Consider the following 22,534-nt stretch of genomic DNA (forward strand, 5'->3'; position numbering starts at 1 on the left):
GTGCACGTGGTGAAATGCTCATTTGAGTTAGGATGAGACAATTTTTAGGATTTGTTAGCATTTGTTCTAACATGAAATGAAAGCGCTAACACAGACCCAAAGTGGTTCATCAAACAGGCAAGAACTTCGACTGAGCATTGCATCACAAAGTTCTCATCATTCACTTTCGTATATCTTATAAAGTAACATGATGTTACCTGAAACGTTACAACCAGAGCTGAAGAACAATTGTATAAAACTGAATGTTTCACATAAGTTCAAAAAATATATAAAATGATTTTTCAAACTCAGATGCTTGCATTGCTTTGCTAAGCTCTTTGGTCAAGGCATCTTCTGTTTTGCTAAACCAAGAGTCAGAGGAGTGCTAATAGTCTTCCTGGTCACCCCACTCGACTGCTGGATCATCATCCATTCTCAAAATAAGATAGGAGAGAAGCTGAAAGAGATTCTGCCATAACAGTAAAGAGACAAAAAAGGAGAGGTCGCTTACATCGATCTCACAGCGGTCCCCAGCATAGTTCACATCGCAGAGGCAGTGGAATTTGTTGAGCAGGTTCTGGCAGAGGCCTCCATTCAGGCAGGGATCAGAGCTGCACTCGTCAATGTCCTTTTCACACCTACAGGGAAGAGTGCAAAAAGTGAAATCCTGAAATCAAGTACAAAATGCATGAAACTGGCACATTTTTAATTCAGAAACTTTTCGGGAGGAGGCAGCTCCATTTAAAATCTGTAGTATATTTCCACATGTGTTCATGGTCTTCAGAGAATCTTATTAACTACTTGATAGCCTCACTTAAATCTTGAACTTCCTGTGCTGCTTTCAAACATAGATAGTTAGGCCAGAAATTTAATTTCTGTGAAGCATTTCCTGGTTAATGTTGCTTAGCAAAGTGAAATGAAAGCTGGTGTGTGGTTTTAGAGCTGGATACAGTGCAAGTCCTGCTGAACGCTTGCTTGTCCATGTTCATCGTTACTGCAAGCCGAGGGCACAATTTCCTTCTCAATAATTCAGATCTAAGTCAAACAAAAGCATATTTTTTCACAACTAAGTGCCCCTGGGAATATTCACCCGTTTCTTTTCTCTATTTGAAGTGTCAGTGGATGTTCAGCGCTCCTATAAGGCCTCTCTGAGGGTGCAAGCACTGAGAATGTTAAGAAAGGCAGTTGCAGTACAAGGTTTTAAAAGCTTAAATTTATATCATTATATGCTTTTCAGTATTTCTGATGAGAAAAGAACTTTGAGCTCTAATAATTGCTCAAGGCAACCAACTGAACATTAATGAAAAGAAAGTGCAATTGTTTAAAAATCAGTGATTCTCTGTTCTGAGAATTCTTCCCCTGAATTCCCTGCCTCCTTTTTTCAAATACTGATAATGGTCAATCCTGTTTTTTCCAGATAAAGGATCATATTTACCATTGAAGCAGAATGTGTGAAATTCACTCCAAATTATAAGAAATTGTTTTGTTTAATCGTATCCATAACCACTCGATACATTGTTAGTGTTACATTAGAGAAGTGCTGTTCTTAGCATTAAACATTCTAAGCTGGTTTTCTTTATTAACCCATGAAAAAGTTTCAACCATTTCCTCCAATGATAAATTATACTTGCATACTTAAGAAAGCTGAAAATTATGTATTAATTCAATCTGTAAATATTATAGAGCTATGAACTTCCCTATGCAAAACTGAGAAACAAAATAGCGCAGGGAATTAGATACCTGAGTCTACCTGAACATCAGGAAGACTTGTAAGCTTAACTCCCTTTGGTAATTTTGAAAAGTGCATGAATTCAGTGAAATAAATGTTTTCAAGAGACAGCTACGTCTTCTTTTATTCAGAGTAATCTTTTCAAGTTTTCCTTTCCACCTATTATTTGCTCTTTCTTTTTTTCCTTGTAATCCCAAGTCAGTTGATTGACATAGAAAGACACCTTTTCTTTTTTTTGTTACACTGTACATCATTGGTTTTCTTAGGGATGAAATACTGTCTTGAAGCAAAATGCCTGCTTTACTATTCTAATCAATAAATAGACTGAAGGGTTTTGTTTTGAATTTTCTTGTTAACCAATACATTTGAAATTGTTCTGAAAAAAAGAAATGTCAAGTGTTTGGGGTGAAATTTTCTTTTTTGGTGTACTAAGTTCTGCAAACACAGAAATACTCCTGGTTTATGGTGTGTCAGCCTGGAGGAAAAGCGGACAAATAGTCAATTTTAGACATTTGAGAAGAATGCCTTACTTTGATAGTCAGTTATAGTGCAGTATGCTTGGTGCAAGGCTGCTGCTCAATATGAGGATCACGGGAACCATAAAACAGAGATTATTGCCAGCCAGTGGGGTGGATGTAAGCAAGGCTCATTCCCAAAGCTGCAGTTAGCAAGTTGCCTGGCAGGGGAAGGAAGAAGGAAAAAGCACTTTGCCTTATCTGGAAGTCCTGAAAAAAATACGCACTGAAGAACTGCCTGAGAATATGCTTTTACTTTATTATTATTTTATTTCTTAACCTTTTTTTGTGGTGTGGCACACAGGCCTTCTGGCTGAGTTAAACAGTACAGTGCAGATGTGTCAGCCAACTAAACTGCGCACCGGGTGGGTGGAAATTTTCATTTCATCTGTCCTTTATGTTTTACTGTACAGGTTCCACAAAGTCGGTGAGTTAATCAGTTTTTGAAAGAATGAAAACTGTTTGTTGAAATCTGCTTTGTGTTTGTAAAGCCAGCGCAGCTGGGTCCTGTTGAATGTCTGGATATTACACTCTGATGTAATGTTAATTGCACTGCAGCAAAAGTCATTAGTTTTCTGTTTATGTTCTGTGTTCCTTTTCTTACTATTCAGAAATTTGCCATCACTTCAGGCTGTATTATGACTGGGATGATGTCCTCCTATGTTTTTACAGCACCTGATGCACTGAGACTTTCAGACCTCCCTGCTCCGGAGCTGTTTGTAGAGAATCAACAAGTGGTAAGTGACATGCGGCAACCTGCTACAAGGTACAAATTGGGAAGGATGATGTCCCTTTCTCTTTCATACTATAATATGAAAGAAGTATTTCTCAACTTTAATTTTAAATAATAATTCTGTTTTTGTATTTTGGCATTCAGTAAAAAAAATAACATCACCACATATTTCGTGTCATGTCATCTTTGTAGGAGAATAGATTGTGTATTCGCAATAGATATGTGTGAAAATAGAACAGGTTGGCATATTTATGTGTCAGTGTATTGTGGCTGATTTTATACATATATGAAGAGGATATGCGTGTTTGTGTGTGCCTGTATATAGAAAAATAACATTCTAGTTTGCCGTATACAACATTGGCATTGAATCCAAAGAGCGGGCATGTAAAAGGAGGTGTACAACTCTGACTAAGAAATAAAGGCTTGTTCTGGCATTAGTGGTGCTGTACTGGACTGACCCTTGCTGAGTTAATTTGTAATTCTTGCCTAAGACTGCTATACTTTCAGGCCCTGAAAGGCTCTTTCGCAAAGAACTGCTACACTTGAAAACCAGCTTTTTCTGTATTTCTGCAGGAGGGTAATTTCCCTAAAGGTGGCACACCCTAGACCCTTCTGGAATGACTTTTGGAAGAGCTGTTCCGTACAACGAAGCATCTCACCGTTCTCCAGCAAATCCTGGCAGGCACGCACAGGCCAGCTTGCCTCCAAGATCAGTACAGTTGCCATAATTGTAACAGGTGAGATTTCTATCTTCATTCCCACAAACTGTATAGGGTAATCTTCGATATCTAGATAAATAGAAAGGTAATGACAGCTGTTATTTGCTCTTTCCTTGTTCACTTCTGGCTGTCTTGTGTTCTCACTTTTTACTTGAGTCCAGCCCATTGCTTTAGTGGAAAATGTTTAGATCTACCTTGCAAATTTCTTGTTTCAGTGCAGAACTTATCATTGCTAGTCTCTGAACAGTGAGAGCCGTGCTCCTGTTGGCAAATGCCATCCAATACAAACAGCAGAGGCATCATATTTTACCCATGGATGACCATACAGTTCTGGAGCTGCACACACAACTTTTGCCTCCATGGTTCTTTCCCTGGCAGGGAAACCCCACGCCTGTGTGCACTCACAGGCCAGGTGCTTGGGGCTGGCCATGCCTGCGCAGCAAGGGATGGACTGGGGAGGGAGTGGTGCCAGCACTCCACAAGGGCAGAGCTGGTGTTTGGTGTTCGGGACTGCACAGTGTGTGCTTGGGTCCACTTACTTAGGTGCCTGAATTTGAGGTTGCTTTGTCCAGGATGCGCTAAGATCTGCCCACTAAGACTTTCACTGGTTTGTTGTTATTCTAGTAAAATATAGTTCCAGAGATTCAAAAACTTTTCAAAATCCTTGCAATGCATCAGTCTCAGCTGTCCAGCTGACTTGCAACGCTGCCACTGAGGAGCTGTGTGACCTGAGCTGGCAGCAGAGCTCTGCCTTGCTCCCCACCTCTCCGCACTGTCTCATCTGTCTCTGTCTCAGCTGCTGCCTCTCCACTGTCTTTGTCCATATCTAACTGATCTCTACAGCTTTCTGTACTGCAGGCTCTTTACACATCAATTCTACAGCCACAATTAATACATAAGTAGATGCATATTTTATAAAATACAGGTCTGTAATGTACAGTTTATTAGATGTGCATTTAAGTGGAAGCATCAGTGGTGTAATAATCTCTAAGATGAGACCTGGAAAAAATCATATGGACCTACCTAGTCTGCATTACCTGCAAAGCTTTCCAGTAAAGTTACCAGCACACAGGCATGAATATCCATTAATCCCATCTATGCAGGTGGCCCCGTTTGCACACTGGTGACCACGGCAGTAGTCTATGTCCTCTTCACAGTTTAACCCTGTGTAGCCGGGTTCACAAACGCACTCGTAAGAGGTGATCCCGTCTGTGCAGTTTCCATGAATGCAGGGGTTGGAGAAGCACTCATCGATGTTGGTCTCACAATGGGTGCCCGCCCACCCTGGGGGACACATGCAGCGATAGGAGGTGTACAGGTCTTCACATGTCCCCTCGTGCATGCAGGGCTCTGAGCTGCAGGCATCCTCCTGCAAGCAGCCAGTAAGAGCAGGGTTTGCAGATATTTTGAGAAATTGTTCCTCTTGAGGTTTTTTAGTAAGGACGTCAGCATTTTCAAAGTAGGAGAGATAAATGCCACTGATTTCTATGGTGCTCATGCATCCTCGCAGGCCATCCAAATTGTCAAAAGCCTTGTCAGCCACATGGATGTCTGTCTCTTCCCGTAGAAAGTTGAGGCTTCCTGTAGCAGTTGTACTGGTTGTAGTGTCCTTGTTATCAATATCCATGTGCCACCTCGAGAACTGAGACAGGGGCTCCACCATGGAGACCATGACTTGGTGCCACTTCCCATCGCTCACGGGCAGCAAGCTAGTGAGGGTCAGCATGTAAAAGTTGTTGCCGCTTTGCAGTTGAAAGACCAGTTTGGAGTTGTGAATGCTGATGATAACAAACTCAGGCTCCTTCTCCGCATACAGCAGTATCACATTTGTGTCCCTAGTTCGAAAGCCAAACACGATATTGGTGAGGTCTCTGCTGATTTTCCCATTGCTTCTGTAAAATACAGCGCTGCTTCGGCCTCTAAACACTGCGTTAGCAAGACCTGTGCAAAGATAGTAATTGAGAAACCAGGCCAGCTTTAAACCAGTCTGTGTGGACAGTATCTCTTCAGTGCCCCATGTTCCCCATCATTTACGTCCTTTCGTTTCTGCTGAAAAGCAGTCCAATTCCTTCAGTGTCCCAGTTATCCTTGCTTGCCTCTTACAGCTGCAAAGATTACAGGGCAGTGCTACCTGAAACTCTAATCCTAAAGCTTCCAGCTCATTTCCCTTTAAGGTGAGAAGGGGGACAGTAACCCTGACCCAATGACTCTGGCCTTATTTACTGTAATGTAAATCAGAAGTAGGTCTACTAAAACCAGTGAGCTAATCTAAGTACGCAAGTGTAGATAAGAGTTGAACGTTGCTTCTTCTCATGAGGATAGCCCGGAATCAGCACTTAGCAAAGAAATAATAGTTAAAGACCAGGTTACCGTAGCCAGTGGTGCCGCACTGGTTTGCCTGAGGTGCTGAAGGGGCTTAATAGCTTTGTACAGGCTTATGGATGTAGCCAAATTTGACTGATGTAACTGTACCGTTGTTTTCTAAATGGTATTTGGGAAGAGGCTTTTACTGTCACTTGTGCTCCTGGGTGTAAGTTTTTGCTGTTACTTGAGTCTCCCTGCATCGGCTTCTTGTATACGCTTTCTCTCTCTCTGTTTTTTTTTGTGATTTTGTGCGTGTGTGTGGGAGGGGGGGGGGTGTTGTGCGTGTGTTTTTTATGATTAGGTTTTGGTTTACTGTGTTGATTTTTTTTTTTTGTACAGTTGGAGTTCACATTTTCCTAAAGTTCAAAAGTGAATTTTGAGAGAACATATTTGATGTTATCATTAAATATGTGTATTAGAGAGAGCACAATTATTTTAATTTCAGTGGTAAATATTTACAAGTGCTGCAGTACTGACTCTAACAATCTCAATGAAAACAGCACCATATTGATCAGCATGCAAACTGCCTATGATAGAAATCTTCTGTTGATGAACCTTCTCATTCCTAAGAATCAGCCATTCTAACAGACTGTATATTTATCTTCCTTCGTAGCATTGTTAGGGCTTTTATTTGGTAGCAAAAAGAGAAAATATTGCTTCAAAATCCTTACATCTTATATTTGGTTCCCATTCAGGGTGGTAAGGAGAACGAGAAGGAAAGATGTGCAGGGTGGCTAATGTTCAGTCAGTTAATGGCTATCAGTTTTCAAATGAATTGACAACTTGGCGTGCACGTGCTTCTTGCCAAGATACCAGTTTAATAACTGTACAGCTGGTATTTAGGTGACTTTCTACAAAGATACTTAACATTGAAGAAGATCAAGTGATGCAATGTGTGCCCCGTAGCTTGTATCTTCAAGAGGATGGAGAACATCCTAAGGTTGATCCGACACTGGATATCTTCTTATCTCTTTGCAGTGGAGGAGTGTGGGGTACACTTGCAGTCTGGCAATGTAGCGATCTATTCTATAACTTTGACATGCTCTCTTGGATAAGTCCAAAGCAAAGGTTACGTAAACAGTGGTGCCTACATCATGGGGTCTAGCTGAAAATTTCTGAGGTTGATATGGCAGGATCTTCTCATTAATATTACTTACAATTGATATTATTATGATTTCTGTTATTACACGGGGATGCTCCGAAAGTAATGCATCCTATTTTATTACCTTGGCCAGTGATGTCAGAGGCAGATGTTGGTGGTATGACAGTAGAGGTTGAACCTTCCTGCCCATATTCTGTTACATTTTGTTGCTGTGTGACAGACAGCAGCAGAGGGGCGTTCTGACAAAATGGCGTCTGACACAGAAGCATGTAGGAAGCAAAGGTGTGTCACTGAATTCCTCTGTGCAGGGAAAAAATGGCACCCACTGACATTCACTGATGCTTGCTGAACAGTTATGGAGACCAAGCAGTGCATGCGAGGACAGTGAGACAGTGGGTGGTGCATTCCAGCAGCGGTGACAGCGACAGTGGGTCACCTCCACTGTTGCAGTTTTTTACAAGCGCAGCATGCAGGCTCTTGTTCATCGCTGGTGAAAATGCACAGCTACTGGTGGTGACTGTGTTGAAGAAGGGTGCTTTGTAGATGAGAATTGGCTCTCTCAAATAGTGTTACTGTCCTCTTTGTAGCTGTTGTCATTTCCATGAAAATAAAATAGGAGACATTACATTTGGAGCAACCTACATAATATAGAAATAGCATTGAATTTTTAAAGTGAATATTTAGTTTTAAGGAAATATTGATGAAAATTCCAATTGTTTCTAACTTCCAAAGATGACAGGAATAACTGAAATTTACCTACATTCAAATCCTTGGTGCACCAGCTTGCATTGTGCTTCATGAGGACAGGGCCCAAGCTCACACCACTTAACTTCCTCACAAGCTTTCCCTGCTGTGTTGGGGGGGCATGTGCAAGTGAAGTCATCCCAGATTGAATAGCATACACCACCGTTGTGGCAAGGACTGGACTATGGGGAAAGAGAAGAGACAACCAAAGTATGAATAAATCTTGGTGGACTCACAACTCTAAGAATGTAGGACTTTTTGGCAAAAGAGGAAAATTCTATTTATATCTGATGGAAAGCAATAGAGATTAGTACTAAGACTGCACAGAATGTTTTAATAATTCATGAACAATAGTATTGTAACCTTAAAATATTTTCATTCTCTTCTACGCCAATACATTTTGCTGATGATATGCGTCATAATAATCAGAACTTTGCTATATCAAAACATAACAAAATCTGTTCTTTCAAGCATTTTTACACTTTTTGCTAAGATGTTGTTATCATGATATATTGTACAAAAAGATACTTTTTTTTTTTTTTTTTTTTAAATTCCCCGTAATAAACACATGAAAATGCTACAAAAAATGTCGTTCTTACCTTGCAGAGGTTGTCACCACTGCAGCCTTGGGTGACATTGATCAGGGTTCGGTTGATAAAAGAATTCATTGAATTGGTGATGGGGAAGAATTCCAGTGGCTGGTTGTTCACTCTTACATCCTGGATGCAGCCTTTGAAATACCCGCCATTTCTATCAGTTTCTCTGTTATCTGGCAGGCCTCCGATGTAAAGAAAGTCCTTACTTTTGGTAGTTAGTACTGGAGTAGAAATAAAGCCTAAGTATTGAGAGGACTGGAATAATTCCAGCATATTTGGTTCTATTTTTATTGTTATTAAGTAGAAATTTCCATCATTTATAGAATGTTTCCCTAATAACTTTATGGAATTTGAAGCTAGCATTGCGAGTTTCCCACCTTCTAGGTAGACTCTTATGTAGAGACAGGTACTGTTTCTCAAAGCCAGTAACAAGCCAGAAGCTTTGCGTGTTCGGACAAACATTGATATATTCAGATTTTCATTCTCAGTAGCATCAACAGAAAAAGCAGCATAGCCTGGGGAGTCCTCAGATCCAAACCGGCCTGGAATATACTCTTGGGATTAGCAACACGAGAAAAGGTAAAAAGGGAAAGAAGGAAGAAAATTAAAATAGTTAGGGCTAAATCACAGGGAAGCCAGTACAATGATCAAATAGCTACTTCTGATAATATACTTATGGTAGTAAGATGTGCTGGTATTTATGGATGAATAAAGACTTGATCCGGCCATAAATAGCTTTTATTCCAAAACTCCTGTCAGCTTCCATGGCCATAATATTAGGCCCCAGTACAGGACCAGATGTCCTATTATTGTGCAGTTTTCCCCTTTATCATGCTCTGTGTGATACTGTGTTTGCAAATGGTTAAAGAAGGACAAATTTCTACATTTTCCTGGATTGGTCATCAGAAAGATCATTTTGAAAAGAAGCTAGTTGCTTTGATCCTCTGATGACCAGGGAAGTTAACATAATTCTTGAACTTCATTGATTTTTTTGTGTTGCGTTGTCAGAAGCTGCTTAGCAAAACCCCCTTGTGTAAAGCTTCCAGGTAGCACACCTATTTTGCCTTGCATGGGATTTTCAACAGACTCAGTAAGTTCTAATATGGGTTCTGCTCATTCCTGAGTGCTTCTAATGCTACTGTGTCATGTGGGAAAAATGAGCTAGGATTGGGTGAGCCTTTTTATTTTTTGTGCTTATCAATTAAAATGATTAAACCAAAACCATCTGTCTCTCTGCCTTACTCTTTATTTTCAGTAATGATTTTCAGACTTGTAAGGATATAAAATATGTAGTCCAAAGCGTATTTTATTCTGATGAATCATCTCGTTAAAACACAACAAAGTGTTTCTATTTTTACACTTCAAGTTTCATGATCTTGTCCTCGGTATTATAGACTTCCTGCCTAAACACTTTCAAGAGCTATTTTTTAATATATCAAATTCATAGAAAGAACAAACCAAGCATTTGTTTTAAATGCTCACATAGCTGAAGAGTCAGTCTCCTTTTGCACAGTAAAACTCCTAGAGTGAGACCTCATAGGCCAAGTTCCTGCCTGCAGCACTACATTTTTAATTGACTATGTTAAAAAAAGCAATGAAAATAGGGTGCTGACTGTGAAGCCCCTAGCAGACCTTTAATAATCATACTGCACTACTATGTGGCACAGTAGTATTATTTGGCAACAGGAATAAATCCCTTCATTGTTCTTAAACAGTTTGATAAATTAAATTTCAAAAATTTTAGTGCTAAGAGTAAGATTACCTCTGTTTCTAAATCTGCTTGTTGAAAAGTCTGGTGTGTAGAAATAATTATTTGTTGAAACGGGTGTTTTGAGGCATGAAACCTCTTCTGATAGTACCTTCTCAGTAAGGGAGTACTACGGACTGAAGCATATTTTCACGTGGGTAAAAGTAAAATTTCTGCTGGAATTAGTTGCTATTAGCTCTCAAAAACGTATTTCATGTTTACAATTATTTTGTTCTATTTCTATTTATAAATATGTATATATACACATGATATACATATCATCAGTCTGATCTTCTGCTTGATGAGATGGCTAGCATCACCTTGGTCAGTATTAACCTCTTGGGTCACAACATCTGGATGTTGATCAAAATGAGTCAACATCTGTTTGTTATTTTGTATATGTAGAGAAGATATTGCCTCTTGTCAATTAAATACTTGGCAGCAACTTTTCTTCAAAAAGACACTAGCATTTCTTATGTTATCCTTTGCCACAAGTCTCCTCCACTCTGCCTTTTAAGCAACCTGCCACAGTCTTTTAAATATGGCATATATCTAGAACCTATGTATCGAAATGGCACGGTGCCATGATTTGCTAGGAATATTGTGGTCAGGAGAGAGAAAAAAAAAAGCAAAAAAAAAAAAAGCTTGCTTTCTAATCATTCTCAACAGTTGTAATGCCAGTATAAGCCTCTCCTGGCCCTGACTGGTTTTAATTTCACTTCATATAAGGAGGCCAACATATTTACCAGATGTTGTCCTATACTCCAAAGTTGCTTTCCAAACCTTTGGATAAATTACAGCTAGACTTCAAAGAAGTCTGTTACAATTACCTCTCAGACTTTGTCATTTTGCAATAAGGGAAAAAAACGCTATTGAAAAGTATTGATACCTATCAAGTATAGCATACAAAATGAAACTGTCTTTAAACATTTTGAAGTGCATTTCAAGCCACAGCTTTCTGCAGCAGTGCCTCCGGCAAGCCCCTGGGCCCAGCCATTCAGCTGCTGTAAGGCAGCGGATTGTCCTGGCCGCAGTGTGGCCGTGCCAGCCCACGCCAGTGCAGTTTGCCTCTTCTCATCTGACCACAGTGCTGTTGGTGCTGCTGAGATGTGCTTTATTCAGCTCCAGAGGCTTGCTGCTGCTCCAGCACGGATGTGGGACAGCAGGGGACCTCCTGGTGTCCTCTCACTTTGTCTCAGCCTGCGCTTAGAACGATCACTTGTAGCAGGGAATGCGCTACAGGCACTGGCAGCTACTGAATCCCTGCTTCGCTGCCAAAGAGGCTGTGTTCTGACATGTGCTCTTCTGCTCACTAAGACATGGGCACGTCTCCCTCTGGCCCCCAGCAGCTATCTGGTAGCACAGCCTTCATTAGCCGCTGCCCAGAGCTGTGTGGGACCCGGCTGAGAGGAACTGCCTCTGAGGCCCTGGCTTCTCCTCGGGCTAATCAGATTAAGTTAATAGGATAATCTCGTTCATTTTGTAAAATTGGAATCTGTATTTTTTTTTTTTTTAACTTGCAGTGCTTTGCTGGCCTTTCATGGCCTTAAAATGAGTTTCTTTATATCAGCCTAGAGAGGATAAAATTCTGAAAGAATGCTTTGAGAATAAGACTTGACTCCAAGTGACTTAGTTGCTTTCTAAATTTTACTCAGAGTGCATAACCTCCTGTGAACTGCAGTTTTCCAGAGTTTATGGAGTGCTAAGAGTGCTAAGAAGATTTAAAAACTGGATGAGTAGAATCCCCCAGTTCGGCCAGACTTTTTGTCAGGCTGAAAAGCAGCCTTCCTGGAAAATAACTAGAAAATAATGAGCATGTGCTACTACTAACCTCTCGTGCCTTCTTACTGGTGGGCAATAAGTTCCAGAGATCCCTAGGGTCATGCTGGTTCATCACTGAGGCCAAGTTATGTTTTCAACACCCCCTGACAGCTCTGACAGGATCGCATGCCCTTACCTGCTGCGCAGCTTGGCCCTGCGTACGGCCGGTAGCAGTCACAGTGGTAACTCAGCCACAGGTTGGAACAGCGGCCCCTGTTCTGGCAGGGGTCGTTTTCACACCAGTCCTTCTTCCTGCATCCTGTCTCGACATTTAAAGAGGATTCAGGTGATGCATTCTCTGGAGTAATAACATTCAAGTCTATTTCAATATCCTGCAGACAGCCTACAAATGAAGGTGTAGAATGTATATTACTGGTGTTAAGCAGAGAGCTGCTGCTAATGTTCCCCACTGGTAAGCTGCCCAAAAATGTGCTCTGAAATGCAAGCCTCACGTGATCATTATCTATCATAGCAGAAGTTTTATTGACACATGATTCTGCACAAGAGCTGTCAAGTAAATTAAGTGTAACAGCTCTTGCCAAGGTTACCTCCACTGAATGCCATTCTCCATCACTGACATTATGTGAAATATGCAAAAGAGCCCGTGGCTGGTTTTTGACTTGCACAGACAAATGTAAGTAGCCATTCAGCAACTCCAGCTTCACAAATGTGTCTTTCTCCCCTCGGTAAAACAGAAAGGCTGTTGGTTGCACAGTCTGAAACCTCAGGTTTATATTATAGGAAGATTCCTCTTTAGTGGTTGTGGGATTCTTCAACCAAAGGAAACCATTTCCTTGAAAAGAAAATGTAGTTACAGTTTCACAGTGTATTCCAGTATATCCAGGTGAGCATATGCAGCTGAATCCATGATGGCCATTTTTTAAATGTGGGATACATATTCCATTATTTTGGCATTGTTGATCAGTACAGCCATAGAGGATTTCTGTACAGTTCCAGCCGCCGTAAAAAATCCCTTCTTTGTCTGCAGGTGGGCAATGGCAAGTGTAATTCCCAGGAAAATTCTCACAGATGCCACCATTTTGGCAAGGGTTCGTGTAACATTCGTTGATGTCTTCATCACAGTGAATACCTGAAGAACAAAGAATTAGACATTCTGGATTGAACAACCAGAGGCCAGAATGGTGTTTTTAAGAGTATGTGCTCTGTTAAATTATCTTTAACTTAAGAATGAAATTCACAGATTGAGCAGGGAGCTGCTGGAGCTTAACCCGGCATCCTATCAGAGATCTGGCTGAGATGCAGTGAGATGCAGCACATCCACAACAAATGTGCAGTTGTCTCATTTCAGGAGTAGCTGCATACTGCAGTTCTTCACCAATGAACAACAGATCTCACATCTCCTAAAAAAATGGAAAGCAGAGGTGACTTCTGGCCCATCAGCTATGATCTCAGACTGAGACAAGAATTTACATGAGGATGTGAGAGAAGCAGTTGGAGAGATCTGAACCCATGTGATCCAGAAAAATATTCCTGGTACTGTGTATCTACGATGGAATGTTCTTTACCTGTACTATTTTCAAACTATAAAGTAAGAACGGAGGAACAGAGCATCTTCCCAAATACCCCAGGGTTGGTGGTTAAAGCATCAGTGACACGGGCTCTTATTTCCTTTTCTCCCACATAGAGCTTGGTTTCTGGTATACTGGGTAAAAGGAGAGCTCCTCATCTCACCTTCACTTCAGTTGGATAGGTGTGACCCAAGTACGTATACTGAGTCAGGCTGCACAAAGGAAGACAAATCTGTTCACCTTATAAAACTCATCAGCTTATCTCTCTGGACTATTGACCACCTACAAAATGCTAATTATAGTAACTTTTCTCAGGATCACTCAAGTGACCAATAGGCATGAAGTGGATCAGGGAAAACATGTTTCTTATCTTGAAAGCATTCAAAATATCCAACTGCTTTTTTGAAACTATATGCAAAGTACAACCCTTAATATTTGCACTGTTCCAGAGAAGAATATGAAATAGTACTTTGAAAGATAACTGCAAATTATCATCAGCACAAAGAAATTTATAGATATAATGATGCCTGTCCCTGCAGCAAAATTGCCTTCAGCAGCTCCTTGCTGGCTCACCATGTCAGGTGCCTGCAAGTTAGATCAGTGGGTAAGACGAGACTCATGGAGCCACAGCCAAGTACTAGGCACAACACCTAGTTTTATATACGAATTCACATAGAGCTTTGTTTTTGTAGCAAAATCCAGTCATTTTTCACGGAAAATTACAGAGCAGCATTCAGCTACAATGAATAGCTTCAGATAGCAGCAGATAAATGTATCTACTCAGGCTAGTTCCCTGCCTGTCCGCTTTATTCAATCACAGCTGTAACTAGACCCATCTCAGAGAGAGGTAAGTTATGAGAGAGCCAGAAGGGAACTCGGAGTTGGCTGAGATTGTTTTAAGGATTAGGCAAAGTGAAGTGGTCATAGCGCGTATGTAAAAGGCCCTCTTAGCAGTGATCCTCCTCATTACAGTGTGCTCCTTTATTACAGCACACTCGTTCCGCTTGAAGCCTCAAACACCACTGTGCTCTCCCAGGTCTGACAGTGGGGTTGTACTGCAGCAGTCTCTCTGCTTTCCAGCCAGGCTTATATTTATTCCAACATGAGATGTCTGTATACCTTAATGTGTAGTGGCATCTGGCAGAAATATGAATCATCAGGACTGACTTTCCCAGAGTGATGTGCACTTCCCAAACCTGTACTGACTGGGGGCCGGAACAATGCCTGCTCTGCCCAGTTTGTGGCAATTTCTGTGTTAGCGAATTGTCCTGCTTTTACCGCTCTGGTATATGAAAAGTGAAGTCACTGTGAGCTGTTTCCTGTTTCAGTCAATGTTTTAGTACATCTCCTGCTTTGACATCCAGAGCAATGCGTCCACAGGTCTTACGGACAGCTCGGTCTTACTGTGACAGCTGTAGAAATATGGGTCTCACTGGGTTTTTGTGTCAGAGAGAAAAATTAATTCAGCCTAAAAGCATTAGGATCAGGTTTGTACTTAGCTTTGCTACTGAGCCTCAGTGATCAGGGCAAACGTAAGGATTTATAGTCTGGGGGCTCCTATTAAACCTTTCATAGAAAAAAATAGAAACCCACCATTTAAAAAGATCAACCAACTGAATGGCATGCAATGGCGCCTGCCCAGATACTCTGCTGCTGTGTGTTCCGCTCTGTGCACATTTCTTTAGCAACCCAAGCCCCTGTGAGGCAGCGCCTCTGCCTGGCAGCCCGTGCTCTGAACTGCGCGTTGCAGGAGGGACTTGTACACAGACAGCTGAAACATGCATGGATTGAGTCCATCTTCTCAACACAGTGTTCAGTGTCTGTGTTGTTAACCTCACCAAATTAGAAGTAAAATTAACGAAAAGTTTTCATGAATGTGCTAAACTTGTGTGGGAATCATCTACATTTCTGTCTAACAAAGACGTAGCAGCTGTTTTTAAAGCAGAGGCATACTATTTTTGATGTATTCTTTTCTCATAGAATGTAAATTATATCAGCTTCTAACTGCAAAGTGACTATCACCGCGTGACTTAAGCGTTTCAGTGTCAGAATACAAATGCTTATTTTTTAAGTAATTACATTAATAATGTGTTGTGAAATAATGATTTTGGAGGTACCTATATATGTACTTGTTTGTATATACATATAAACACAGATTCAAACAGCTGATATTTTACAATAGGATTAGCAGAAACATAAATATAGGTCGCAGCAAAAGACAAGCAATAAACCATTTTTTCATATCAGGAATAAATAAATCAGCTGTTGTTACAAGTGGGTGGTTGATACTGCTTGTTATCTGCCAACTGCTATGCAAGCAAAGACCACTGTCACTCAAGATAAAAGCACTCTAGATAAAAGGTTTAGCCAATATTTATAGAACTGTATAAGCAGTTCAAATAGCTCAGGTTGGAGGAGAAGCTAGCATGTAAAAAAATGAACTCTGAAAAGCAACTGTAAGGAACTGTTTTTTTCAGGGTTGCGTACATTCGCTCAGCTAACCATATTTGTATTTTTAAAGTGAAATCATTCACCATTTTCTCTTCTAAATAAATTACATGCCTACCTAAAATTTCAGGAAAAGATATTGTGAATATTTTTTATCCTATTTCTATAGGTAATTATTATTTTTTCCTCCTACGAAGTTTCATTCAAAACAGAGATGAAGCAGCCCCTTTGACTCTGTTTGAAAACCCCATTCATAGCTTTGTCGCTTTTTTTCACTCACTACTACTACAGGGTAGCTATTCTCTACCCATTAATCTCTCAAACTATCCATTTCAAATTTAGCAGAAAAGCTTTTCTAACAGAAGTGGAATGACAAAAGCAATTTTTCAAGCATACTTCTGCTAAATGCCTCTAATTTTCATTTCTACTAAACCAATATAAAAGTGATACCCAAATTACACTTTTCGTACACACCTTTAGTTAGAAATCTCTTTCCCATTCCTTGACACTTAATCAATACCGTGCAAATACAAGCAAGCAGTCTGGACAGATAGATGTGATGTGTTCAATACAGCCTAAGTTAAGTGCACATATAAGTACACAAAAAGAAAATATTTACCTGTAAACATTGTCATTAAAGTGATGTAAACCTGTATCCTAGTTGCAACCATCTTTTTCTGAAGTAAAAAGATTTTGGTTAGCATTTACGCAGTCCACAAAGTAAGTTTCTGCAAAATTCAAAGCAGTTCTTGATATAAAGGCGTCTGTTCCAGGATTAGCTTGCTCCACTTCTGTACCTGCTGATGTAGTCTGATGGTGTATTTTGCCCAAGCCAGATCAACAAGGCTTAAAGTAAGACTCATTAAAGTGCTTACGCAATAGATATGTATTCTACTTACATTCTCTTTCAGAACGTTCCGTCCAAGTGTGCTCACACTAAACTTTGTTGGTGTTTCACCGAGAGGCGTATTTCTAGGTTCTATTGAACATTCGTCACTTTTTATTCTTCGATAGGATTTTTCTTTTAAGGGCCATATTTTCTTTGGTTTTCAGGAGGTTTATTAAATCAGACCAATCTTTTTGCAGTCACTGTCACTCAGAAATCTGTATATGTCAATAAGGAAACAGAAAAGACCTACGGTTGTGTCTGGTTTCTTTGTTTTATAAAGTGTTTTTGTTCCACTGGCTTTCATTGTACCACTTACTGGAAATTAACATCTGCGGGTTTTTGAGTGTGCTGAAGACAGAAAAAAAACATTTATTGAAACAGTTTTCTTCTTCCACTCTTGAGCAAGACATTTTGATTTGGCCCTAATTTAATGAATGAAAAATAATTATAGAGCTCTGAAGATTGAAGCACTTATGTCTGTGACAAAATAAATAGCAGACTTTCATATCACTTTATTTATATTATGAATTGCATAAAATATTGCTGGAGCAGTAACCCTGTGCAGTTACTGAAATACTTACAAAGCAAGACAGCTTTTGCCCAGGTCGCTATTTATACCATCCAACTGACATATGACAAACTGTTCATTCAGATCTGTTTTTTTGGTAATTACCCATTTTAAAACTTCAACAATGGATCCTGAAGTCTCTTTCAGACTGTCTTATTTACTCCACAATATAAAAATAATTTTATCACTGAGTGAGAAATTATCTCTGTGGTCCAGATCTTTGTTCACAAAGGTTTGATCGAGTTGTGAAAGTTCCCAGGAAAATGTTGATTTTTTTTGCAAACAGATATTCTTCAACTCCTACCCCTCCCTCAACTCATTTCTTCATTAATTAGGACATTCCTGACTTTGTGTTAAATGTGGTTTTAGGTTCACCAGAAGACCTGCACACAAGATACAATTTTGGATTCAATTAATCGACAGTGCATGGTTATTTCCATTGCGGTGCCCAGAAAACTGCTTTTTCATCCAGCCTATGATACAGAGTGATTATTCCTATTATGAACTCAAATATCATGGAGTAGGAATGTCATCCAGACTCTTTGAAAGGTAAGTAACTAAATTTTAAGCAAAAGGAAGCAAATGTTGAGAAGTTGTTATGCAGGTACTTATCAGATGTCTTGTGTTGCAGCTCCAGCTGTAGCACTAACAATGCTTTTTTATTTTGGAAATAACAAGAAAAATTTGGAGGTTCTCAGCCTCCTTTTAAAACATGACACTGACAAATGTTCTGAGGTAAGATTATGAACATATGCTTTGTCACCAGGTTGGGGTAGACATACATTACCACAGCTCAGTGACAACACTGAGTTGCTGACACTCCAAGAATGAAAAACCTCATATCAGGGTATTTAGCAAACTGCCCGAAGCAATGTCAGAACCATTAGCAGGTTATTTTGAACAAGTGTCATGAAAAAGTGAGTTATGGAAGATGGTGGTTACACTAATTACTGCTAAGTCTTTAATAACAGTAATGAATACAGTATTTTCTTTGATAAAATTTTCATATATAAAACAAGAAAACTGATCTATATAAAGCCACTATAAATTGGGCATAACAATGTGTAATCCCGACCAGAAATTAATTGTTAGGAGTTCACTGTTGTTCTGCTGAGTATGGTTTGAGACTGTCCTGCATTTGCTCTAGTTATTTTCATAAAAGATGTGGATGACGGAATAGAAAGTTTGCTTATTAAGTTGTCTGTTAATGTGGAGTTATGAGAAAATTTGAGCATTTTAAAGAAAAGGATTAGCTTTTTGCAGATGAATTTAAGAAATTGCAGTGATGGTCTGAAAAGTGCTGGATTAGATTCTGGAAGGACTAACTCAGTTTGTATAGTCTTCGGCCAGAATAGTCACCAGTAAGGTGGAATAATCACACTTGTTTACAAAGTCTTGATCATAGCTTAGCAGGAACATCAAGTTCACTTGTAGTTCTACGCTGCAAGGAAGGTTTGGATCAATTGGGAAGAGTTCAGAAAAGAGCAATGGGAATAATCATGGGTTTAGAAAATATAACTTGTGAGTAGAGACTGAAAAAGTGCTATTTGAGACAAGAGGAGCAAAGGGGACATGGTTACAGTCATTCAGCACAAAAAAAAAAAAACCATACTGTTGCCTGTGATCATCATAAACAAGCGGGAAGTGACACTGCATCAAGGGGATTCAAGTCAGACATTAGGAAAATATTGCTAATGGTGATAAGGTAACAAAGCTCTGGCGCAGGATATTCTGTCATGGCCGTAGCATCTAGTTTGGATCCTTTAAAATGGGTTAGTTGACAGAAGCACACAGTGTGACACAGGTCTGCTTGTCTTATTCTAGACAGATAGGCTGAACAATGTCTGCCCATCTATTCCTTCCCACTCTTTGTTTTCCTTAACTCTGTGATTTTCTTAAATAAAACAAATCCCAGCAACTGAGTTGTAGGTCTGTCAAACTATATATAAATACAGATGTATGTATACACATCTAGGTGTAGGATACAAGCGGGAGTACGTGCTTGAGAAACAAACTGTAGCATACCCTTTAGAATATGCTTCCTGGAAGACGAAGACAAAGAGTCTGCAAAAACACTTCCTCCACCTACATTTTACAGTTTTGGAAGTGCTTGTTACAAAATCCTACTTTAGGCAGAAACAACTATTTTACAGGGGGCTCATTAACACTGAACCCAGTGGAAAGATCTAGCAGTGCATATATTCTTCAGGCCTCCAGGTCTTAGCAGACAATCATGGAAATTCTAACTTCACCACACCTGTGCTGATAATTGTGAAGAGATAATTACTCTTTCCTGGAAGGAGGGAATGCACATTCATCAGTGAGTAAGCACAAGGAAATAAATTGACCATCTCTATGTCATCATAATTAAAATTCATGCTTCTGGGCATAAATCAGTTGTCATGGAGGTCAGGAAGGAGGTTTTTCTCTTACGTACATCATGATAGAGAAAGTGAGGGATATTTAAACGGATTGTATTCTCCTTCAGTAAAAACTGGCTTATGTTGGATACTGAACTTAATGTGACCAGTAATCTGACCTAGTATGGCAATTTCTGTTACTGTCTTAGCAGGAAAAGCTCATTTGAAACGAAGGGCAGAATACAGGGCAGAGTTGGAGCATATGGAAAACTGGATACTTTAAAACAGGAGGATAATAGGCATCCTAACATTGGGATAATTTGCGCATGATAACTTTCACACAAACCTCTAGTTTTGTAAAGTTGTAAGACCTTGCTAGTTATTCCTTTATTGCAGACAAATTCACTATTCTGCTATTTTTCTTCTTGCCATTTGAAATGTACATATGAAGTTAATACTGGTTAGGAAAAAAATATTAAAATAGAAATAGAGTGCAGTGACTTGGCTTAATCATTAAATATGTCACTCTAGCTGAGGAATATGGAATTCATAATGTGCCACATTCAGTATGGCATGCTGTAACTTAATCCTTTCAAATTTGCTGGCTTGAAGCTTCATAGACTAGTTTGAATTTTCAGTAAAAATGCTTTTCTTTTTAAAGCTGTTAAAAAGCCCAATCCCTTAATCTCTTCAATCATTAAAGTTTCTTTGAGAGCAAAAGTACTTGGAAATGTTTTTCCACTTGTTTCACATGTTTTGTCACACCTAAAACAATTTTCATTCAAAAAAAAAAAAAGAAAAGCCATGTCCATGATGCCGTAGGTGATTAGTTGTTTAGTGAGATTTGGAGTGTTTATTTTATTTTATAAATATTGGAAACAGCTGACTGATTTAAGCATTGGCTTTGGTTTCTGGGTAGATCAGGCAGCCTTTTCCACGTGCCTGCTTTGCAGTGCTCCATACGCAAGGTTGTGTGAGCGGCACAGCCAGAGGTCAGAAAAATATCGCCTGCAAATGGCATGGGGCCGTGTCCTAGACGGGCAGCATGGCAAAACTGCTGCTTGTAGCCTACACCTTTGTCCCATATTTCGATTAACACAGCCAGCCATGTGGATCCAATTGTAGGATTAGGGTCTGAATCTGGAGTAAAGAGAAACGTGGTGAAGAAATATGTCCCTGCATGGCACTCATTTTCCTTTAATTTCCCTATTTTTAGTCAGCGTTATATATTAGTAGAAGAAGCAGCTGCTGTTGTGGTTGACTGATGGAGGGAGGAATGAAAATGGAACAGTGGCAGCCTGGTTTTCCCAGGCAGCATCCTTCTTGAGTGGGCTTTCTGGCTGCACTAACGCGCATGCAGCTCATTGACATGAGCTAGGAAGGGCTGATGAGAGGAAGGAGAGCAGTGACAGACAGAGTGAGCACAGGGTGTGACAGATGACAGTGGAGAAAAGTGATAGATTAAAAAAGAAGGAAGAATAAAAGGAAGAAAAATTTCAGTGGAGAAAGATTATAGGGGATAATACTAAGAAATAAATTTCTTACTTAGCAAGTAAGATTTTGGAGATTGAATGGCTGAGAAGGCTGGACATCTGGTCCAGCCTTCCACTCAAAGCATGGTCAGGACATAATTCAGAAAATAAACTGGAATGGTTACTGGGTTTCATAGAATTTGATGAATTTATACCTGATTATGTAGTAGGTATTTGGAAATGAAGAAAGTTATTTCTTGTTCTGCTTCCAGACTATTTTCTGTGCATTCTGTTCAGGCATTTTTCATGCTTTACCTTACAGAAGACAACCGCTGCAGTAAGATTTCTGAATTCAAATCATTAATTACCTGATTTGCATTTTTTGTAGATTTATGAGCTTGTACATTCAAATGATGTGTGTGCGTTTGAACTGAAGTGTATCCAGAGGGATCTTAGAGCAACCAATACCTTTGAGTTGTTTAATTAGATCATACAAGGTCATGTTTCATTGACTTAAAAATCTGTTTGGAGCATGTGATTCACTCTGGAATTGGAGAACAAATGAATTTTCACCTCTACAAACACATAAGGGCTTTAAAAGAGTGCTTGCTGTTGATGAACGCTTCCATTGAGTAATGTGACTAGTCTCCCCTAAGAGAGATTTTCTGCTTTGTCTCTTGTTTGCTGCTTCTTGCTTGCTTTAACTGAGCTGGGCAAGCACAGCCACTGCGCTGCCTGGTGTGGTATGTCCTCTGCTTTGAAAATAGTCAGCCATCTGCAAGGTTTTTCATATTGCTAAAACCAATGCGAGTCTCCACAATGCACAAGAGTGATTGTATTTATATAACTTCATTGTCAGTCAATATTAAGAGAATCTGAAAAAGCCAGCAGGCTAGAAAATCATAGTTTTAATTGGGCCTGTAGAACTTAACTGGAGATGGAGACCTGAGAACAGAAAAACATAAAATATGTATTTGTGAACATACATAGCATGTGCATACTGTGTGCATTTGAAGCTGTGTACAGAATAGCTATATAAATTGTACAAAGATAATTTTGTTTATAGTTTGTAAAATTATGTTTCTCTGTTCCTATAGGATGTATTTGTACATCCTTTCTTGTCATTTTAAATGCAGAAAAGCAAGTATTTTACCTCAAACTATCCACTTCTACAATTTTTTATAAGGCAATTAATCTTCCTGATTGGTTTTCTTTCCTG

At 39.6% G+C, this 22,534-nt stretch overlaps 1 protein-coding gene across 5 annotated transcripts in view; it reads right to left on the minus strand.

Annotated features, from left to right (window-relative positions):
- CRB1 (crumbs 1, cell polarity complex component) overlaps nt 1-22,534 on the minus strand; it is a 93,888-nt gene that overhangs the window by 23,530 nt on the left and 47,824 nt on the right. For 4 of the 5 annotated variants that reach the window (XR_002441019.1, XR_002441018.1, XM_021404152.1 and 1 more), the window contains exons 6-11: nt 12,186-13,139; nt 8,485-9,035; nt 7,902-8,067; nt 4,713-5,616; nt 3,616-3,744; nt 491-617 (exon numbers count right to left, since the gene is read on the minus strand). Coding sequence is in view for 3 of the 5 variants with exons in the window: in XM_021404152.1 (XP_021259827.1) it covers nt 491-617; nt 3,616-3,744; nt 4,713-5,616; nt 7,902-8,067; nt 8,485-9,035; nt 12,186-13,139 (2,831 nt within the window). In the remaining 2 variants the exon portion in view is untranslated. Of the gene's footprint in view, nt 1-490; nt 618-3,615; nt 3,745-4,698; nt 5,617-7,901; nt 8,068-8,484; nt 9,036-12,185; nt 13,140-22,534 lie in introns of those variants that run through there. The other variant, XM_021404153.1, reaches the window with a different exon arrangement.

This window comes from Numida meleagris, chromosome 7 (assembly GCF_002078875.1).
Source record: "Numida meleagris isolate 19003 breed g44 Domestic line chromosome 7, NumMel1.0, whole genome shotgun sequence".
Lineage (NCBI taxonomy): Eukaryota > Metazoa > Chordata > Aves > Galliformes > Numididae > Numida > Numida meleagris.